The sequence below is a fragment of the Macaca mulatta genome, chromosome 19 (assembly GCF_049350105.2).
Source record: "Macaca mulatta isolate MMU2019108-1 chromosome 19, T2T-MMU8v2.0, whole genome shotgun sequence".
Classification (NCBI taxonomy): Eukaryota; Metazoa; Chordata; class Mammalia; order Primates; family Cercopithecidae; genus Macaca; species Macaca mulatta.
In genome coordinates this window covers 6,983,691-7,000,491 of record NC_133424.1, presented here as the reverse complement: position 1 = coordinate 7,000,491, position 16,801 = coordinate 6,983,691, and the positions used below count along the sequence as shown (strand labels likewise).

Genomic DNA, 16,801 nt, shown 5'->3' with positions numbered 1-16,801 from the left:
AGTTGGGTTTTCCGATCCTAGTGTCTATTTCAAGGGCCCCCCGAGGGCCCCAAGCGCCCGGGCCATTCTGGCTGCTGCCGGCGGCGCGGTTCATCTTCCTATTTTAACCTCCTGGTTGTGCGGCCAGAATGGGGAAGGGAGAGGGCAGGATGAGCGCCGGACCCAGGGCGGACTGCCTTACCCCCACCGCCCCCCTCCCCTCAGGCTTTATTCCTACTTTGGGGTGTTGTTAGCATTGCGCCTCCCTGCAATTATTTTCCTGCTTTGTACCATAAATGACCAGCGCAGGCGTCGATGAGTTCTTTTCCCTCTCAGTCAGCTTCATCTCTGCAGGTCCGAGGTATCAAACCTCGTACAAGCTTCTTTCTCTGTTTCAACTAAGAGTTCCCCAACAAAGTAACAGTAATAATAATAATGACACAAAACAACAACAAAGACTAAAAAAAAAGTTTGCCTGTACATGTTATTGACGTGTATTTTATCTTTTTACATCATGCCCCGAAACATTGTTTGCTTATGGAAAGATCCTTACCTCCCGCCCTTCTCTGGATAAGGAGGAGGGGGCATCTGTGCTCTCTCCTGCTCCAGTTTAAAGACTTGAACTGACTGTAAAATAACCTTAGAAACGGCAACTCACCTACTCTGACCAGAGAAGTAAGAGTTTATGGTACCCTCCCCTAGGAAAATAATTTAAGTTCTTGAATGACTAGGGCTTCTTCATCAACAGGCGTGGTACGGAAGGCAATTCATAATGTATGATGGGAAAGATCACTGGTTCTGTGACTGTGTGACAGTTCAACGGACTTGGGTCGGGAACGAGTTCTGAAATAGTTTGCCCCTGCAGGAAAAGCAATACTGAATTATTTTAGTTTTTTAAGTTCATTCTTATAAACCACTGAATCTGAGAAGAGACAGACAGTTATTACCTCAATAACAGGACAAGTTCTTTGAAATCACTTGATCTTTGCTTTCTGCATGAAGGGCATGCATTACCTTAATGTATGTGTGATGTGTATTTAAATATAACAATATCATATAATGTATATGTGATGTATGTTTAAATATAGATACTCATCTTTTTTTTTTCTTTTTTGGAGACGGAGTCTCGCTCTGTCGCCCAGGCTGGAGTGCAGTGGCCGGATCTCAGCTCACTGCAAGGTCCGCCTCCCGGGTTCACGCCATTCTCCTGCCTCAGCCTCCCGAGTAGCTGGGACTACAGGCGCCCGCCACCTCGCCTGGCTAGTTTTTTGTATTTTTTAGTAGAGACAGGGTTTCACCGTGTTAGCCAGGATGGTCTCGATCTCCTGACCTTGTGATCCGCCCGTCTCGGCCTCCCAAAGTGCTGGGATTCCAGGCTTGAGCCACCGTACCCGGCCGATACTCATCTTTTAACATTGGTTATTATTGAAGTACTGTTAAGGATGGTTCTGTCCACCAGAAATGCAGATGCTGGGGAATTGTTTCTCTGGGTCTTATTGCTTAGATCTAATTGTTTAGTTTTATATTAACGTTATAATCAATAAAAATATTAAATTGGCTTAACTTTAATATTATAATCGAATCACAATTTTAAATGCACCTGTGGATTTTTTTTTTTTTTTTTTTTTTGAGACAGAGTCTCACTCTGTTACCCAGACTGGAGTGCAGTGACCAGATCTCGGCTCACCGCAACATCCACCTCCCAGGCTCAAGGGATTCACCTGTCTCAGCCTCCCAAATAGCTGGGATTACAGGTGCGCGCCTCTGCACCCAGCTTATTTTTGTATTTTTAGTAGGGACAGGGTTTCACTATGTTGGCCAGGCTAGTCTCGAACTCCTGACCTGAAATGATCCACCCGCCTTGACCTCCCAAAGTGCTGGGATTACAGGCGTGAGCCACCCGTTTTCGGCCCCTGCACCTGTGGATTTTTATAGTAGCTAATGATTGTTTTGGTCATGAAATTCTGGGGCCAGAAGGAACCACATCTTATATATTTGTTTCTAAAGTTGACAGCTGTTTATTAAATATTTAAATATTTTTAAAATATATTTTGAAATATTAAAACATGTATATATATTTATATATTTAAATATGATAAAATCTAAATATAATATAAATATATTTTAAATATAAAAGAAATATATTTAAATATTTACAAACTTTTAAACAGTGTGCCCCCATACATACACACTTACTTGTAAAATATGAAACTTTGGAAAAACAAAGGGAAGTTCTCATCTTGCTTGTCAAGACACTCACTAAACTACCGGAGAGGAGAATGCGAGTCTGTGGGCCCGTCTCTGAAGCTGCGGGTCCAGGGCACTCCCACTAAACATAGCTGTATTTCTGGACTGAACTATATGAATATTCACCTGAAGTGGGGAAGAGAAGGACCATAAGTAACCTCATGTCAGTTCAGGCCAGCTTTTGTCACCAAGTGAGTTCAGGCCAAATTTACAAAAAAACTTCCAGTTTTCAGAGTTTCCTGGATTTCAGTATTATTGTAAGGGGTTGTGGGCTTACGTATTTTTTAAAAAGATGTTTTGACTCCCGCTTTAGAATGTAAATGGCGATGAGCTCCTCTGCTGGTCGTGTTCTCATGCTCTCTCATGTAGACATATGCCTGGCATAGTGAAAGCTCTTATTTCGATGGATGGATGGATGGATGGGTGGGTGGGTGGATGGATGGACGGATGGATGGATGGGCAGGCCGATGGAATATACGCTGGGAATTAGAGAGAAAACTGAAAACCACCTACTTGCTTCTTGGAAACTCTAAGGTCAGCAAAGGAATCCTCATAGGAAAAAAATATAGGGGAAGACCCAGAATGAAGGGGGTGAAAGGGATAAGGGTAGGTGAAGGAGGAGTGGGAAAAGGTCCAGAGAGAGGCCCTAACAGGTCTAGAGGGAACTGGAGCCTGGGAAGCTCCAAACTGGGTTAGGATTCTAAGCTCTTCTCTGCACAAAACATCTATCCCGCTGCCTGCTGGGCACGTCCAGGTGGATTCTGACGGGCACCTTAAACTTAAGGTGGCCAAGCTGAGCCTGTCATAGTCCCCCCAGATCTACTACTCCCAAAGTATCCCCCAAACTCCTTAGTAAGTATCAACTCACTTCTCCCCATTACTCAGGCCAAACCTTGGGATTGTCCTTGACTCCTCTCTCCCAAGCCATCAGCAAATCCTGTTGACTCCACCTTCAGTAGTTACCCAGAACCTGACCATGCCTTGCCACCTCCACTGCCAGCCCCTCTGGTCCAAGCCACCAGCATCTAGCCCAGATGATTCCACCACTGGCGCTCGGCAGTCTCTCCTCAGCCCAGCAGCCAGACAGGGCCTGTTAACCCTAGGGGAGGGGGTGTCATGTTAAGTTCTACTTCATATCCCTCAGCTCCAAACCCTCCGATGGCTCCCATCTCACCTGGAGCAAAAACCAAAGTCACCCCAACTCCATTCCCCGCCAAGCCTAATACCTCTTTGACCTCATCGCCAACCTAGATGCCTTCCCCTCACTGGACTTCCACCCTGCTGGCCTCCGGAAGCTCCTTCCAGCTCTGCCTGGAAAGCTCTTTGCCCAGGTATTTGGAGGGCTGGCTCCCTGACTTTCTTCAGGCCTTTTCTCAAATGTCACCAGGCCACCCACTTGAGAATGGGTGCTCTCAGCCTCCTCCCCTGCTTTCTCTTGTCTCAGCATTTATTCCTATCTAACACACCATAAGTGATACATATTTATTTTATTATCACTGTCCTCTTGTTAGAATGTCAGCTCAGTAAGGGCAGGAACTTCTATCTGTTTTATTAACTTCTTTTTTTTTTTTTTTTGAGATGGGGTCTCACTTTGTCACCAGGCTGGAGTGTAGTGGTGCAATCTTGGCTTACTGCAACCTCTGACATCCGGGTTCAAGTGATTCTCCTGCCTCAGACTCCCGAGTAGCTGGATTACAGGCATGTGCCACCACACTCAGCTAATTTTTGTATTTTTATTAGAGACCGGGTTTCACCATGCTGGCCAAGATGGTCCCAATCTCCTGACCTCGTGATCCGCCCGCCTCAGCCTCCCAAAGTGCTGGGATTACAGGCATGAGCTGTTTTATTAACTTCTATATCCCCAGGGCTGAGAAGAATTTTGGTGCTGAGTAGGCAATTGAGAAATATTTGTGAAATGAATAAACAAATGGTTGCCTTGACACTTATGGGGAAAGCATATGTAGAAATGAAGAGCTGGGAGCTGCATTGGGTGTGGTGGCTCACACCTGCAATCCCAGCTACCTGGGAGGCTAGGGCAGGAGGATCGCTTGAGCCCAGGAGTTTGAGACCAGCCTGGGCAACATAGTGAGACCCTGCCCTTAAAAAATTTTTTTTTAGTTAAGAATTGCTCATAGGCACCTTAAGCTCATATTGCCATCTCTGAGTCAGTAGAACTCAAATTGGATGAATCTGGATGAACGGGGGCAGGGCAAAGAGGAAAGGAAAAGGTGCAGGTCATAGTGCTGGATGTTGTAGACCAGGGCTTTGGAGCATAGCAGAGAAGGGGTTAAATTGTGGCGCCACCATTTATTAGCTTAGTGGCTCTGGGGCAAGATTTGACATCTGTGAAATCGATAATAATAGCTCGTGTGGTTGCTATATTAGAAATAATTTCTATAAGCTATTTAGCACAGCGGCTGGCATCTACTAGATGCTCAGAAAAACGTCAGTGTTATTATTATTATTATTAGGATGAAGCAAATAAGTAGTAAGTGGCCTGGGATGATCAGCTTTTTATTGTGGTTTCCTGACCAGTACTAGAGGCTAAGGAGGCATTTAGTAAATACATCTTGCTTGATTGAGTGGTCGGGCCCCATGCTGTCTGTTTTAAGGTAGGAAATCCCCTTAAATTAACCTGGAAACTCATGGGTACTAATGTGTCCCTCTGCAAACACAAGTGCTTCATAAGAACAAAAACAACACGAAAAGTTGTTGGAGTCCTACATCTTGATTGTGGCATGGGCCCCTCTGAAATGACTCCCCAGACATCACATTTGTGATGGGTTTTGGGGAGTGGCCAGCTCTACAGATGAGAACATTTTAAAACTGGTTTCCCTTCTCTGTTATCACTGGCTCTTGGATGCCAACACGGTCGGAGTCTGGAAATGAGCCACTTGGAGCTGAGGACTGGCCTGGTCTTCGTGCCAGGACTTGAGTTGGGCCCTTAGGAGCAGACAGCCTGGCCTTGCTGCACCTCAGTTGTTTTTTCCTGAAAGTGCATTCCTGTTTTATGATACATAATGTCTTGCGTGTTTGAAAACCCTGTTGTATGCCCTGGCAATTCCTTATTCTTATTTTTAATGTTTGTGAATTTCATGACTTTCTAAAAAATACAGTTGACTTGCCACTGCCTGTAGATGATACATAAAGCAGATAGATTTTAAATGCTGTCAGTTCATTTACACCTGCTACAGTCCATGTTTCAAAGTGGAGAAAAAGCTGAAAAGCCATTAAAAATATGTAGAATTTACATGTAATGGTCCGATATAGTGATTATTTGTCATTTTTTATATAATGAAGCCCAGATGTGCTATATATGGTAAGCCTATTTCTACTAAGATCTCTGCAGTTATTTTGGACATGTGTGCATGTGTTTGTGTATATGTTTGAGACTGGGGTGTGGGTAATTAATAATAAGAAACTTTAAAAAAAAAAAAAAGAGATGAAATCTCGCTCTGTTGTCCAGGCTGGAGTGCAGCCTCAAACCCCTGGGCTCAAGCAATCCTCCTGCCTCAGCCTCCCAAGCAGCTGAGATTATAGATGTGAACCACTGTGCCTGGCCATAAGAGGCTTCTTATATTTGAACTTGGCTGAAAAATTGAACAGTAGAGACAAAAAAAGCAAGGCCGTGTGATGCGGACTGGGCTCCTGGCATCCAGCAGTTTTTAAGGAGGTGACAGTTGAGCTGAGACTGAAATGAGGAGAGGGAACCAGCGCTGTGGGGTTCAGAAGGAAGAGCCTTCCAGGCAAGGGACAGCAGATGCAAAGGTCCTGCAGTTGTGTGGCTGATGCCTGGCGAGCAAAGCAAAGAGAGGCAGAAGAGACAGGGGCAATCTGCGGGGCCTTGGAGGCCATGAGCAAAGTTTGGATGCTATTCTAAGTATAAACTGGATCATCAGTAGAGTTCACGTCAGCCTGTAGCTGTCAGATCAAGGGTGTCCAGTCATTTACCAAAAGACCTGCTTTTCAGACTCCTGACATTTGTTCATTATTCATTCATACATTCTTCATTCATTCATCCTCCATTCATTTATTCATTACCTTCTTTGAGTAAAGTGCTATCCTACCCGGTTACAAAGACCAAAGACTAACAAGGAAGGGGAGTCAGTATCAAATAGGCTTTGCTGGGTATTTCTACAGGCACAGAAGGCAGACAAAATAGGGAGGCCAGCTATCCCTGGAGCTGATGAAAGGTCTGAAAAGAGGGTGTGGATCTGAACTGCATCTTGAGAATGGTGTTCTGCAGGCAGCAGGTGGGGGAGAGGGATGTGGCCATGTTTTCAGGACTGGGCAGTCCATGTTTTCATGTCTCCATGAATCTGATGACTATACCCCATATAAGTGGAATCATAGAGTATTTGTGTTTCTGTGACTGGTTTATTTCATTTGCATATCTTCAAAGCTTGTCCATGCTGTAGCATGCAGCAGAATTTCCTTCCTTTTTAAGGCTAAAGAATATTCCATTGCATGGATATGCCACATTGTGTTTACGCATTCATCCATGGATGAACACTTGGGTGGTTTCCACCTTACAGCTATTGTGAATCATGCTAAGCAGAGATCTCGAAGGGACTCTTTAGGTGGAGGGAGAACCTGGACAGAGGCTCAAAAGGCAAAGGAGGAAATAACTTCAAGAACTGAGCACCATGAAGAGTGAGATCCAATGGCAACCAGAAAGATAAGACTTGCACAAGTCCCATGAGAAAAAGGACTGGGTCCCCACAGAAAGGCAGAAGGCTTGACTCATAAGCGCCTGTCTCCTGGAAAACTGTTGAAATTATACCAATGATATAGAAGTCCATTCCTAATGCTGCAATAGCACTTAATTATACTTTTTTTAAAAATGCAAACTGTTTATCTTTTAGAAACTGTGCCATGTTTCCAAGGATACATTTCTGTCCAAAAGGTGATCGGTGGGGAAAGGCCTTAGAAGCAGTTTCCAAAAAAATTACCAGCCCACAAAAATGTATGCGGGCTCCACCCAGGCCAGTGGAAACCCAAAGAAAATAACACGAAGGCCTTTTTCCCACCTCTCCTGTCCTTCTCAGAATACATACAGACAGATGTAGCCTGCCTTGAGAAAAAATATATTTGGAATTCCAGACCCACTGAAAACAGACTAAAGGATATGCTTCTGATTTTAAAAGGAATTATTCATTTCTTGAAGAATTCACCCTACTAGGGATTTCGGTGAGGAGCTCACTGGGATCTCCATCCATTTATTTAGCAAATATTTGTGGGCCTGAAATATCAAACATCTGAGGAGCTTATAATTAGTTAAGTATTTACGTGTATTAATATCATCATGTGGACAGTTGAGAGGGGAGAAGGCAATAGACAAATTTAAAATTATTAGAAACCATTGGCAACTAATATTCAGACCCTAAGTTAAAAACAGGATATATCTCAGGAGCAAATCTTTTGTGTAAATCCTGGTATTTTTACTGCAGACCCTTAAAATGACAGACGGGTGAGTAGAATTACTTCTGGAAATGGATATGATTCTATTAATTAATTCAATTAAATCAATATAATTCAATTAATCGCCAGCCTTAGTTCACACTGATGACCGTGCTCATCAGAGAGACTCAGCATGCAAAAGAAAAGACTCATCAATTTGCAGTTATTTAATTTAACGAACTGCGGGATGGTGGAGTCAGCAGCAGCGACTGGGCCGCAACATGGCGCCTCCCACCTAGACTTCCGGTCCGGAAACTTCCACCTTCCTCCCATTTACATGGGCCTGCATGAGCCTACTTCTCTTCTTTTTTTTTCTTTTTTTTGAGACGGAGTCTCACTCTGTCACCCAGCCTGGAGTGCAGTGGCGCGATCTCGGCTCACTGCAAGCTCCGCCTCCCGGGTTTACGCCATTCTCCTGCCTCAGCCTCCCGAGTAGCTGGGACTACAGGCACCCGCCACCTCTCCCGGCTAGTTTTTCGTATTTTTTAGTAGAGACCAGGTTTCACCGTGTTAGCCAGGATGATTTCGATCTCCTGACCTCGTGATCCGCCCGTCTCGGCCTCCCAAAGTGCTGGGATTACAGACTTGAGCCACCGCGCCCGGCCTCTCTTCTTCTTATACTTCCGTATTGTCTCCCTGCGGGTCCTTGCACAGACCTTGGGTTCCTTCGTCTCTGGATTCTTACTGATCTCCGTCTTCTCCCAGCCGCCTTGTCACGTCTCTCTGAGCTATGTCAGGAGGAACGGAAGGGCACTTTCTGACTACTTTGTTAGCCAAACGGACAAACTTCCCCCTCCCCTTTGTTGTAACCACACATTCAAGGCTTCCTTCAGTCCAGCCCCATCTTCCTTTTCATTGCCTCCTTTTCACTACTCCAAATGACCTTGCCATACTTTAAACGGGTCTTGTACTTTCTTATCCCGTCTCTGGAATGTCATTTCTACTAAAGAAAATCCTACTCTTCCCTCAAGACCCTTCTCTAATCCCCTCTTGCCATGGAACCTTGAGATTTTCGTTGAGGAGTTAAGTTGGAAAATATAAACTAGAGCAGAGTCTCTACCATGGCACTATTGACATTTGGGGCCAGATTATTCTTGGTTGGGGAGACTGTTCTGTGCACTATAGGATGTGGAGCAGCCTCCCAGGCCTCTACCTGCCAAAAGCACATTCCCCCTTCCCCAAGTGGTGACAACCAACTGTTTCCAGACATTGCCAGATGTCCTGAGGTGGGAGCTAAGGTGAACAGAATTGCCCCCCAGCTGGGGGCTGCTGGACTAATCAACCAGAAGTGGCAAAGACTGCAGGCAAATTGCCTCAGCACTTAGATTTAGCATTGCAAGGCCTCTTCGACAGGTGGTAGTGATTTGTGCGTCTCATTTCCTATTCTTGATTGTGGCAAGGTTCTGGAGGATGGAGACAGCTACTCCTGCCACAGTTCCCACAGGCCATTGTACATAGGGCTTCATATTTAACACGTGAGTGAATGACACACATAAGCCCGAGTGCTCTTCAGAATGGCAAGGCCTATATCAAGATGGTAAACGTACAGTTCTTAAAAAAAAAAAAAAAAAAATCACGCAGTCGGTGCCTGAGATCCAATAACCTTCAAACTCCATGTTTTCGATTTGGTCTCAATTAACATTCCAGCTCTTTCAATATGTACTTTTCCTTTACCAAATTTCAAAAGCAATTTTAATCAAAGACCCCTACTGTTAATTAATTTCCCTTTTTACCCAGCCAAAATTGCAAATGAAGTTCTTTTTCCAGAAAGTTCGGGGAGCAGGGAGGGGTTTTATAACAGAGCTGCTGCTGGGTCTCATTGCTAGGAGCTGAGTACGCAGTGGAGAATATGAAATCCCGAATTCTATGTCCCAGCCCATTGCAGTGGCTTGATTTGTCTCTTGTTTTGCTTTGGAACTTTTCAAAGATTTCACTCTGTTAAAAAGTCAATTTGGAATAAATATAGAGCTGTTATGTCTATTAGAATTGTTTCAGCAACGAAATGTGGCACTCAGCATTTGTCGAACCAATGAATTCTCCTTTTTGCTCTGAGGGAAAGCAAGGTTATAGGGCAAGTTGTATTTTAGCCCTTAGCTTTTTTTTTTTTGTGGTTCAAACAATTAGTGAAATATTTGAAAGCTCCAGACACTTGGGGTCACCCCAAAAAGTCAGCCCTGGGCCACGAGCAGTGGCAGAGGAAGCAGTTACAGAGAATTAACAGAGTTACATAAAATTTACTCACTTTGTAGACAAATATTTCTAACCTTGGCTCCCTTTCTTAAAGATCTATTTCCCCAGCTTTGTTCCCCAACTCAAAAGCATTTCCCAACACATGGATCTGCTACCACTGGATCTGCCAAAGCAGAATCCTCTTTTTTTTCCAGTTCTTTTTTCGGCCTTCCCAGTAGGCTGAGGAGAAAGTCTCTTGTGGGTGTTAAGGTATCTTTAACCCCTCTGTAACACTCCTGACCTCTCATGTTTAATGAAGAACAGACTTCAAAACTCGAGAGCTGACTGTTAAAGAAAAATAGTAAATGGTAGTATTGGTGGTCCTGGAAGGTGCTAAAACCAACAAAGAGACACTGCCTCAAGATCATTGCCCAGGTGGCTCTGATGAACTTGGACGAAAACGCATCTCGCTGAAGACTCTCTTTATCTTGTGGCCTCTTTATAGGTGTTATTATCAGCCAAGCACTCACTGCACTGCCTCGGTGCAGGGACAGCCCCCATTTCTCAAGTTCCCACAATGGAGCCCCACATTTCTAATTAGACCAGTAACAGTTCTCATCAGGAAGAGAGGTCATTTTTCATGCAAGTCAAAATATAAGCCACTTAGAGAGGCTGGGATAAACTTCATGGGTGGCAAAGTTCTTTTATTGTTTCCAAATAGATACTCTGAAATAATTATATGTTTAGTTGTCTGGTTACAAAGCTCTTAGATAAAATAACGTATGACATCATTTATCAAGTCATTTGCCTTCTCTGATCTATATAAGAATGTTCAATGCTTTGTGATAACATTTTTGATTCTCATATAAGAAAAGAAGAAAGAGGGTTTTTCAAGAACAGCAGAGAGTGGTGTGTTGGCCACAGAATCAAGCAAACAGGCAAAAAAGCAGCCCTCAGTAAGGAGTAGCCAGACGTTAAAAGTAGTGCCTGTTAGATCAACAAGGTTATGTTTTAAAAATAAAGGGAACCTGGCACGGTGGCTCATGCCTGTAATCCCAACATTTTTGGAGGCTGAGGTGGAGGATAGCTTGAGGCCAGGAATTCAAGACCAGCCTAGGCACCATAATAAGGCTCTGTCTACACACAAAAAAAATTTAAATTAGCTGGGCCTGGTGGTGCACACTTGTAGTCTCAGCTACTCGGGAGGCTGAGGTGGAAGGATCACTTGAGCACAGGAGTTGAGCACAGGAGTTGGAGGCTGCAGTGAGCCGTGTTTGCACCACTGCACTCCAGCCTGGGTGAGAGGGTGAGACCTGTCTCTAAAATAATAATAATAATAATAAATAATAATAAAGGGTTGCCATGATATTACCTGTGGGTACCTACTATGTGCCTGGTGCATTACATGTATTACTTCTAATCCTTGTAAAAGCCCAGTGGAATTGGAATGATGATCATGCCCTCAGAAGGGTAAAGATATCTTAATGCATGTCTCAGTCCTTTGGGCAGGTAGCTGAGGAATATTTCCTGCAGCTAAACTGCACTCAATTTGCCTTTCTCCTTAGTTGCTTCCCCGCTTTGTTGCTTCAGAAAGGGTTGGACCCAGGGTCTAGGAAGAAAGGCAAGGCCCAAGTGAAAGAGAGATGTGTGGGTCCCAACCTGGGCACCCTGCTCTTGCCAGAAACCTGAGTAGCCTGGACCACTCGTTCTTCCTCGCCAGGGTCTAGTCCAAGGCTATAGATGGAGCTGTCTCCTCTGTTGCCCAGTGTCGAAGGGTAGGGGTCACCTCATCTTCTCCCCACTCTCCTTCACCCCCACTAACCCACTGCCCTCTTTTCTACTCACTACTTCCTATAGATCCCACCACCCAAACTGGTCTTGTATTGATTCTTCCCTTTCTATTTCGGATTATACTGTTCCAATTCAGACCCTCTCATTCAGGATTGTTCAAGTAAACTTCCGATTTCTTACCTGAGCTGAAGGGTAGAGCACGGGTCTTCTTGCTCTGTGTTCTTCCAAATCTGGTGCTTCTAGCTGCCCTCAACAATGGCCTTAAGATGGCGGGGGACCCTGGGAGGGGGAGACCACCCGATATTGTGAAACACCATGGAATACCAGGAGTGCACTGAATTAAATCATGTGAACTCATCATATTTTATTCATGCAACATGATTAAATTATAAGAAATAAGCGTGTGTGCAGTATCAACTGTGAGCATACGTTCTTTAAAACTGCTGTTGGCCGGGCACGGTGGCTCATGCTTGTAATCCCAGCATTTTGGGAGGCCGAGGCGGGCGGATCACAAGGTTAGCAGATCGAGACCATCCTGGCTAACATGATGAAACCCCGTCTGTACTAAAAATACAAAAAAAATAGCCGAGCGTGGTGGCGGGCACCTGTAGTCCCAGCTACTTGGGAGGCTGAGGCAGGAGAATGGCGTGAATCTGGGAGGCGGAGCTTGCAGTGAGCCGAGATCATGCTACTGCACTCCAGCCTGGGTGACAGAGCCAGACTCCGTCTCAAAAAAACAGACAAACAAACAAAAAACTGCTGTTGATTGGGAGAGACAGACTGGTGCAGGGCTTCCCAATAATGTGAAACCTGCAGGGTATGACATTATTTTTTGTTTTGTTGTTTGCTACTCTTCATTAGCAGATAAGAGGAAACGTCTACCAAAGGTTTAAGAAATATTGATAGGGAAAATGTTTTAAATTCGAGGAACCTAGCCAATAAATATTTCTGTAGATTGGCACAAGTGCCATTATTTTATTTGAGCAGTGCCTTTATTTTATTTGAGCAAAGAAAGCCCACAGGATGTTTTAGTATTCCAAGGAAGTGGGGATCAGCAAACATTCTCTATAAAGGGCTAGATAGTAAATGTTTTAGCTTTTGCGGCCCAGATGGTCGCTATCTCCACTACTCAGCCCTCCCGATGGAGCTTGAAAGCAGATGTAGACAACATGTGAGAGCCTGGGCATGGCCATGTGCCAATCAAACTTTATTTATGGATGCTGAAATGTGAATTTCATGTAATTTTCATGCATCGCAAAATATTTTGATTTTGATTTTTTTCTAACCACTTCAAAATGTAAAAGCCATTCTTGGCTCATGGGCCATACACAAACAGGCTGGCGGCTGGGCCAAATTTGGGTGGTAGGCGGTAGTTTCCTGAGTCCTGCCCCTATGGTGGAGTCCAGGGGCTCTGACTCACATTCATAGACTTTCTCCAAGTGGTCCATCTTATTTCCCCCTTTATTCCCCGAGCTCCAACCAGCTTGGTCTCTTGACCCCTTCCCTGCCCCACACACCCTCCCCTTGTCTACACCTTTGCCTGATTTTCCCTACCCCACCTCCAGCAGGGTCCAGGACGGGATGCTGCCCAGACTCCCCTGCCCTGCTGTTTATGGCACCCTGTTCCATCTGGAGTCTGCACCTGTCACCTTTTGCCACGTAAGGAATTATCTGTGTACGTCTCCTTTTCTTTCTTACCCCATCCATACAAAACCCTTGAGGATAGAGGCTGTGTCTAATTGTATTTGTGGGACACCACATAGAGTAATTATTTGTCAAAATTACATGAGTTCTTACTAGATAGAGATCACATCTACCTCTAAAAATCATTTTGCTTACTTTCTAGTAAAATAGGATCTCTTAAGATACTTGTGAACTCTTAAACTTACCCTAAGATGATTTATTCTAAGGGTCTTCTAGATCATTACTGGCCAATATAGAAACATAACACAAGCTACATGTGAAATTTGCAATTTTCTAGTAGCCGCATTTTATTTATTTATTTTTGTTTTTATTTATTTATTTTTTTGAGACGGAGTCTCACTCGGTCGCCCAGGCTGGAGTGCAGTGGCACGATCTCGGCTCACTGCAAGCTCCGCCTTCTGGGTTCACGCCATTCTCCTGCCTCAGCCTCCTGAGTAGCTGGGACTACAGGCACCCACCACCATGCCCGGCTAATATTTTGTATTTTTTAGTAGAGACGGGGTTTCACCGTGTTAGCCAGGATGGTTTCGGTCTCCTGACCTTGTGATCTGCCTGTCTCAGCCTCCCAAAGTGCTGGGATTACAGGCATGAGCCACTGCGCCCAGCCCAGTAGCTGCATTTTAAAAAGTAAAAAGAGACAAGTGAAAGTAATTTAATAATACATTTCATCCGATGAACTGTATTGAAAATATTCATTTCAATATATAATCTATAGGAAAAATTATTGTTGAGATATTTCACATTCTTTTTTGTGTGCTAAGTCTTAGAAATCTTAGTTCAGACCAGCCCCATTTCAGGTGCTCGGCAGCCACGTGTGACCCTGGCTTCTATACCGACTGCACAGGTAAAGGTGTTAAAGTCAAGGCAGGCACAAGTTTTACGTCAACTCTTCCTTTTAAAAGGCGACCACTATATTGGCTACTTACTGGCGTGCAGATACTCCATAGCCGTGAAAACATAAGGTCATCGCAAAGTCTGAGTGGTGTGGGTCCACCTGACCTCAGTGTTGTCCATTTTCTAGTGACCATCGCTGGACTTTGTAACACAGGTGGTGCCCTCCAAGCCACCTGAGTGCCCTCCAAGCCACCTGAGTGATCTGTCCCCAGAATTCCCTAGTGACCATTTCAGGACTTTGGGATCCTATGTGTAGTCCCCATAATTCTGACTGCTTCTCTTTTACATTATAAAAATCTTACCTTTTCATCATAAAAAAAAAAAAAATCCAAATCGTACAAAAGAAAAAAAGAGCCTCTAGCTGCTTCTTCCTCTCTCCTCTGCCCCTCCCACCACTAAGAAAAGTTTGGTGTGGATGCTTTCACATATTTCGCAGGCCTATAAAATATACACACGAATTTTTTAGTATTTTTTGCATTGAGATGTAATTCACATGCCATAGAATTCACCCTCTTAATGTGTACAATTTAATGGCTTTTAGTATATTCACAAGGGTATGCAGCCATCACCATCATCTAATTCCAGAGTCATCACCCCAAAAAGACACCCTATCCCCATTAAGCAGTCACTCCCCACCTCCCTTCCCCAGTCCCTGGCAGCCACTAAGCCACTTTCTGTCTTTGTGGATTTGCCTGTTCTGGAAAGTTCATGAAAATGGAATCATATAGTCAGTAGCCTTTTGTGACTGGCTGTTTTTAGCATGATGTTCTCAAGGTTCATCCACCTTGTACCATGTGTTGGTGCTTCATTGCTTTTCATGACTGGAATAAGACTTTTTGTGTGTGTGTGCAAAAAAGAGATATTATTTTGCTCACTTTTCTGCAACCTGCTCTTTTACCTAATATTTAGCCTGTATATTTCCTTATCACTCACTATTTGTGTTTGTGCTTCATTCTTTCTACTAACGGTCTGATATTTCCACTCCTGCCCTAAGTAGTTACTTAGCCTTTTATTTTATTTTATTTATTTATTTTTTTGAGACAGAGTCTTGCTCTGTCATCCAGGTTGGAGTGCAATGGCACAATCCAGGCTCACTGCAACCTCTGCCTCCTGGGTTCAAGCAATTCTTGTGCCTCAGCCTCCCGAGTAGCTGGGATTACAGGCACATGCCACCATGCCCGGCTAATTTTTTGTATTTTAGTAGACAGGGTTTCACCATGTAGTCCAGGCTGGCCTCGAACTCCTGACCTCAGGCAATCTGCCCCCCTCAACCTCTCAAAGTGCTAGGACTGCAGGCATGAACCACTGCACCTGGCCTTAGTTATTTATTCATAGGCATTTTGGTTATACCTTCCACTTTACCGCCAATGCTGCAGTAAGCACACATGCCCAAATACATTTGTGTACACATGTGAGATGTTTGCACAGTCACGGGAGGGAAATTGCTGAGCCTGACGGACTTCCTCCCCTTGGCCTTAGCTTGCCGCCACTTACATCTGCACTCCATTCCTACTATAAAGGTGACTTTCCACTTTTGTCCTCTCCTGAAACTGCACTGCCTCCAGCAGGACCAGAGCCACCTCCTCACCTCCCCGACACCACAGGGCCTTTTTTACCACATGCCTGTCCTTTGCCCTAAGTCCCCGTCCCACTCCTTGCCTCTCAGACCAGCACAAACTCTTTACCTTCTTAACATTCAGAGTAGCAGGTCCCAGACCCTTTGACGGACTCGTGAAAACTTGTGTCTCCACTCTCCAGGAGAATGCACACTGAACTCAGCCACAGTGTTCTGTGGGCCACTGAGGAGGTGCTAGGACCCCTGGGCAGCCTCTCCCCCGGCCCCTCTTCTGGAACGTGTTCCCCGTCAGCTTGGCTCTGCCTGTCCTACAGCCCACGTGTGACTGACTCAGCCTCATTCTGTCACCGTGAGCTGCGCCCATGCGGGCGTGTGCCTCTCGGGGAGGCCTGGCTGCTGGGCTAGTTTGCGCAGCCACAAGCTCATGCTTGTCGCCCTTGACTCCTGCGCGGACTGGAGCCTAGCAACGGCGTGCCCCGCCCCTCCGAATTCCCTCTGGACGCGCGGCTGTAAACTCTGCTACCTTTATTCTCCAGCAGAGCACTCATTCTGCTGCCTTCTCAGCGGAAGACCTTCTTCCAGCAGCCCAGGATGCAGCCTGCGGGGCCACCCTCCGTCCCGAGCTGCTTTCTCGGGTCATTGACCCCCTGCTGCCATGGCCCGGGTTTAGGGACTTGAGCCCCTGCTCTCTCCAGCCCGAGGAGGGAACTCAGTTGTGCAGCCACTAGATCCTGTTCTTGAACCTCTTTCTTGCTGTTATAGTTGGCTTCTTATTATGGTACAAATTCTTTCTCTTTAACTCTATGTAAACAATTTAAAACCAGAATTCCTGTGACTTAATCCTCGATAAAGTTATTCATTCTTAATCTGAGCTTTTCTCCCATTTTAAATTCAGTGAATCATAGTTTTCTTTTTTAACATCCTTTAAGATTTCTGAGACACCAACCTCCACAGTTTTCCTCCCCCCACCCCCGAATGTAG

At 44.9% G+C, this 16,801-nt stretch overlaps 1 protein-coding gene and 1 long non-coding RNA gene across 37 annotated transcripts in view; one reads left to right on the top strand and one right to left on the bottom strand.

Annotated features, from left to right (window-relative positions):
• RFX2 (regulatory factor X2) overlaps window positions 1–16,801 on the top strand; it is a 205,281-nt gene that overhangs the window by 79,376 nt on the left and 109,104 nt on the right. For 4 of the 35 annotated variants that reach the window (XM_015122607.3, XM_077979392.1, XM_077979383.1 and 1 more), the window contains exon 2: window positions 13,215–13,321. The exons of 19 other annotated variants lie outside the window; for them this stretch is intronic. In XM_015122607.3, coding sequence (XP_014978093.1) covers window positions 13,228–13,321 — 94 coding nt within the window. In that variant the 5' untranslated portion in view covers window positions 13,215–13,227. Of the gene's footprint in view, window positions 1–13,211; window positions 13,322–16,801 lie in introns of all 35 variants that reach the window. 12 more of the 35 variants (XM_015122606.3, XM_077979381.1, XM_077979391.1 and 9 more) reach the window with 3 other exon arrangements.
• On the bottom strand, window positions 450–16,143 carry LOC106994617 (uncharacterized). 2 transcript variants are annotated; one of them, XR_001441230.3, is made up of 3 exons: window positions 15,930–16,143; window positions 11,827–11,925; window positions 450–838 (listed from the first exon to the last, which is right to left on the bottom strand). It is a non-coding gene; the product is annotated as an uncharacterized LOC106994617 (long non-coding RNA). The 2 variants fall into 2 exon arrangements; XR_003724831.2 differs by lacking the exon at window positions 450–838 and adding an exon at window positions 7,844–8,414 and having other exon boundaries at window positions 15,930–16,138.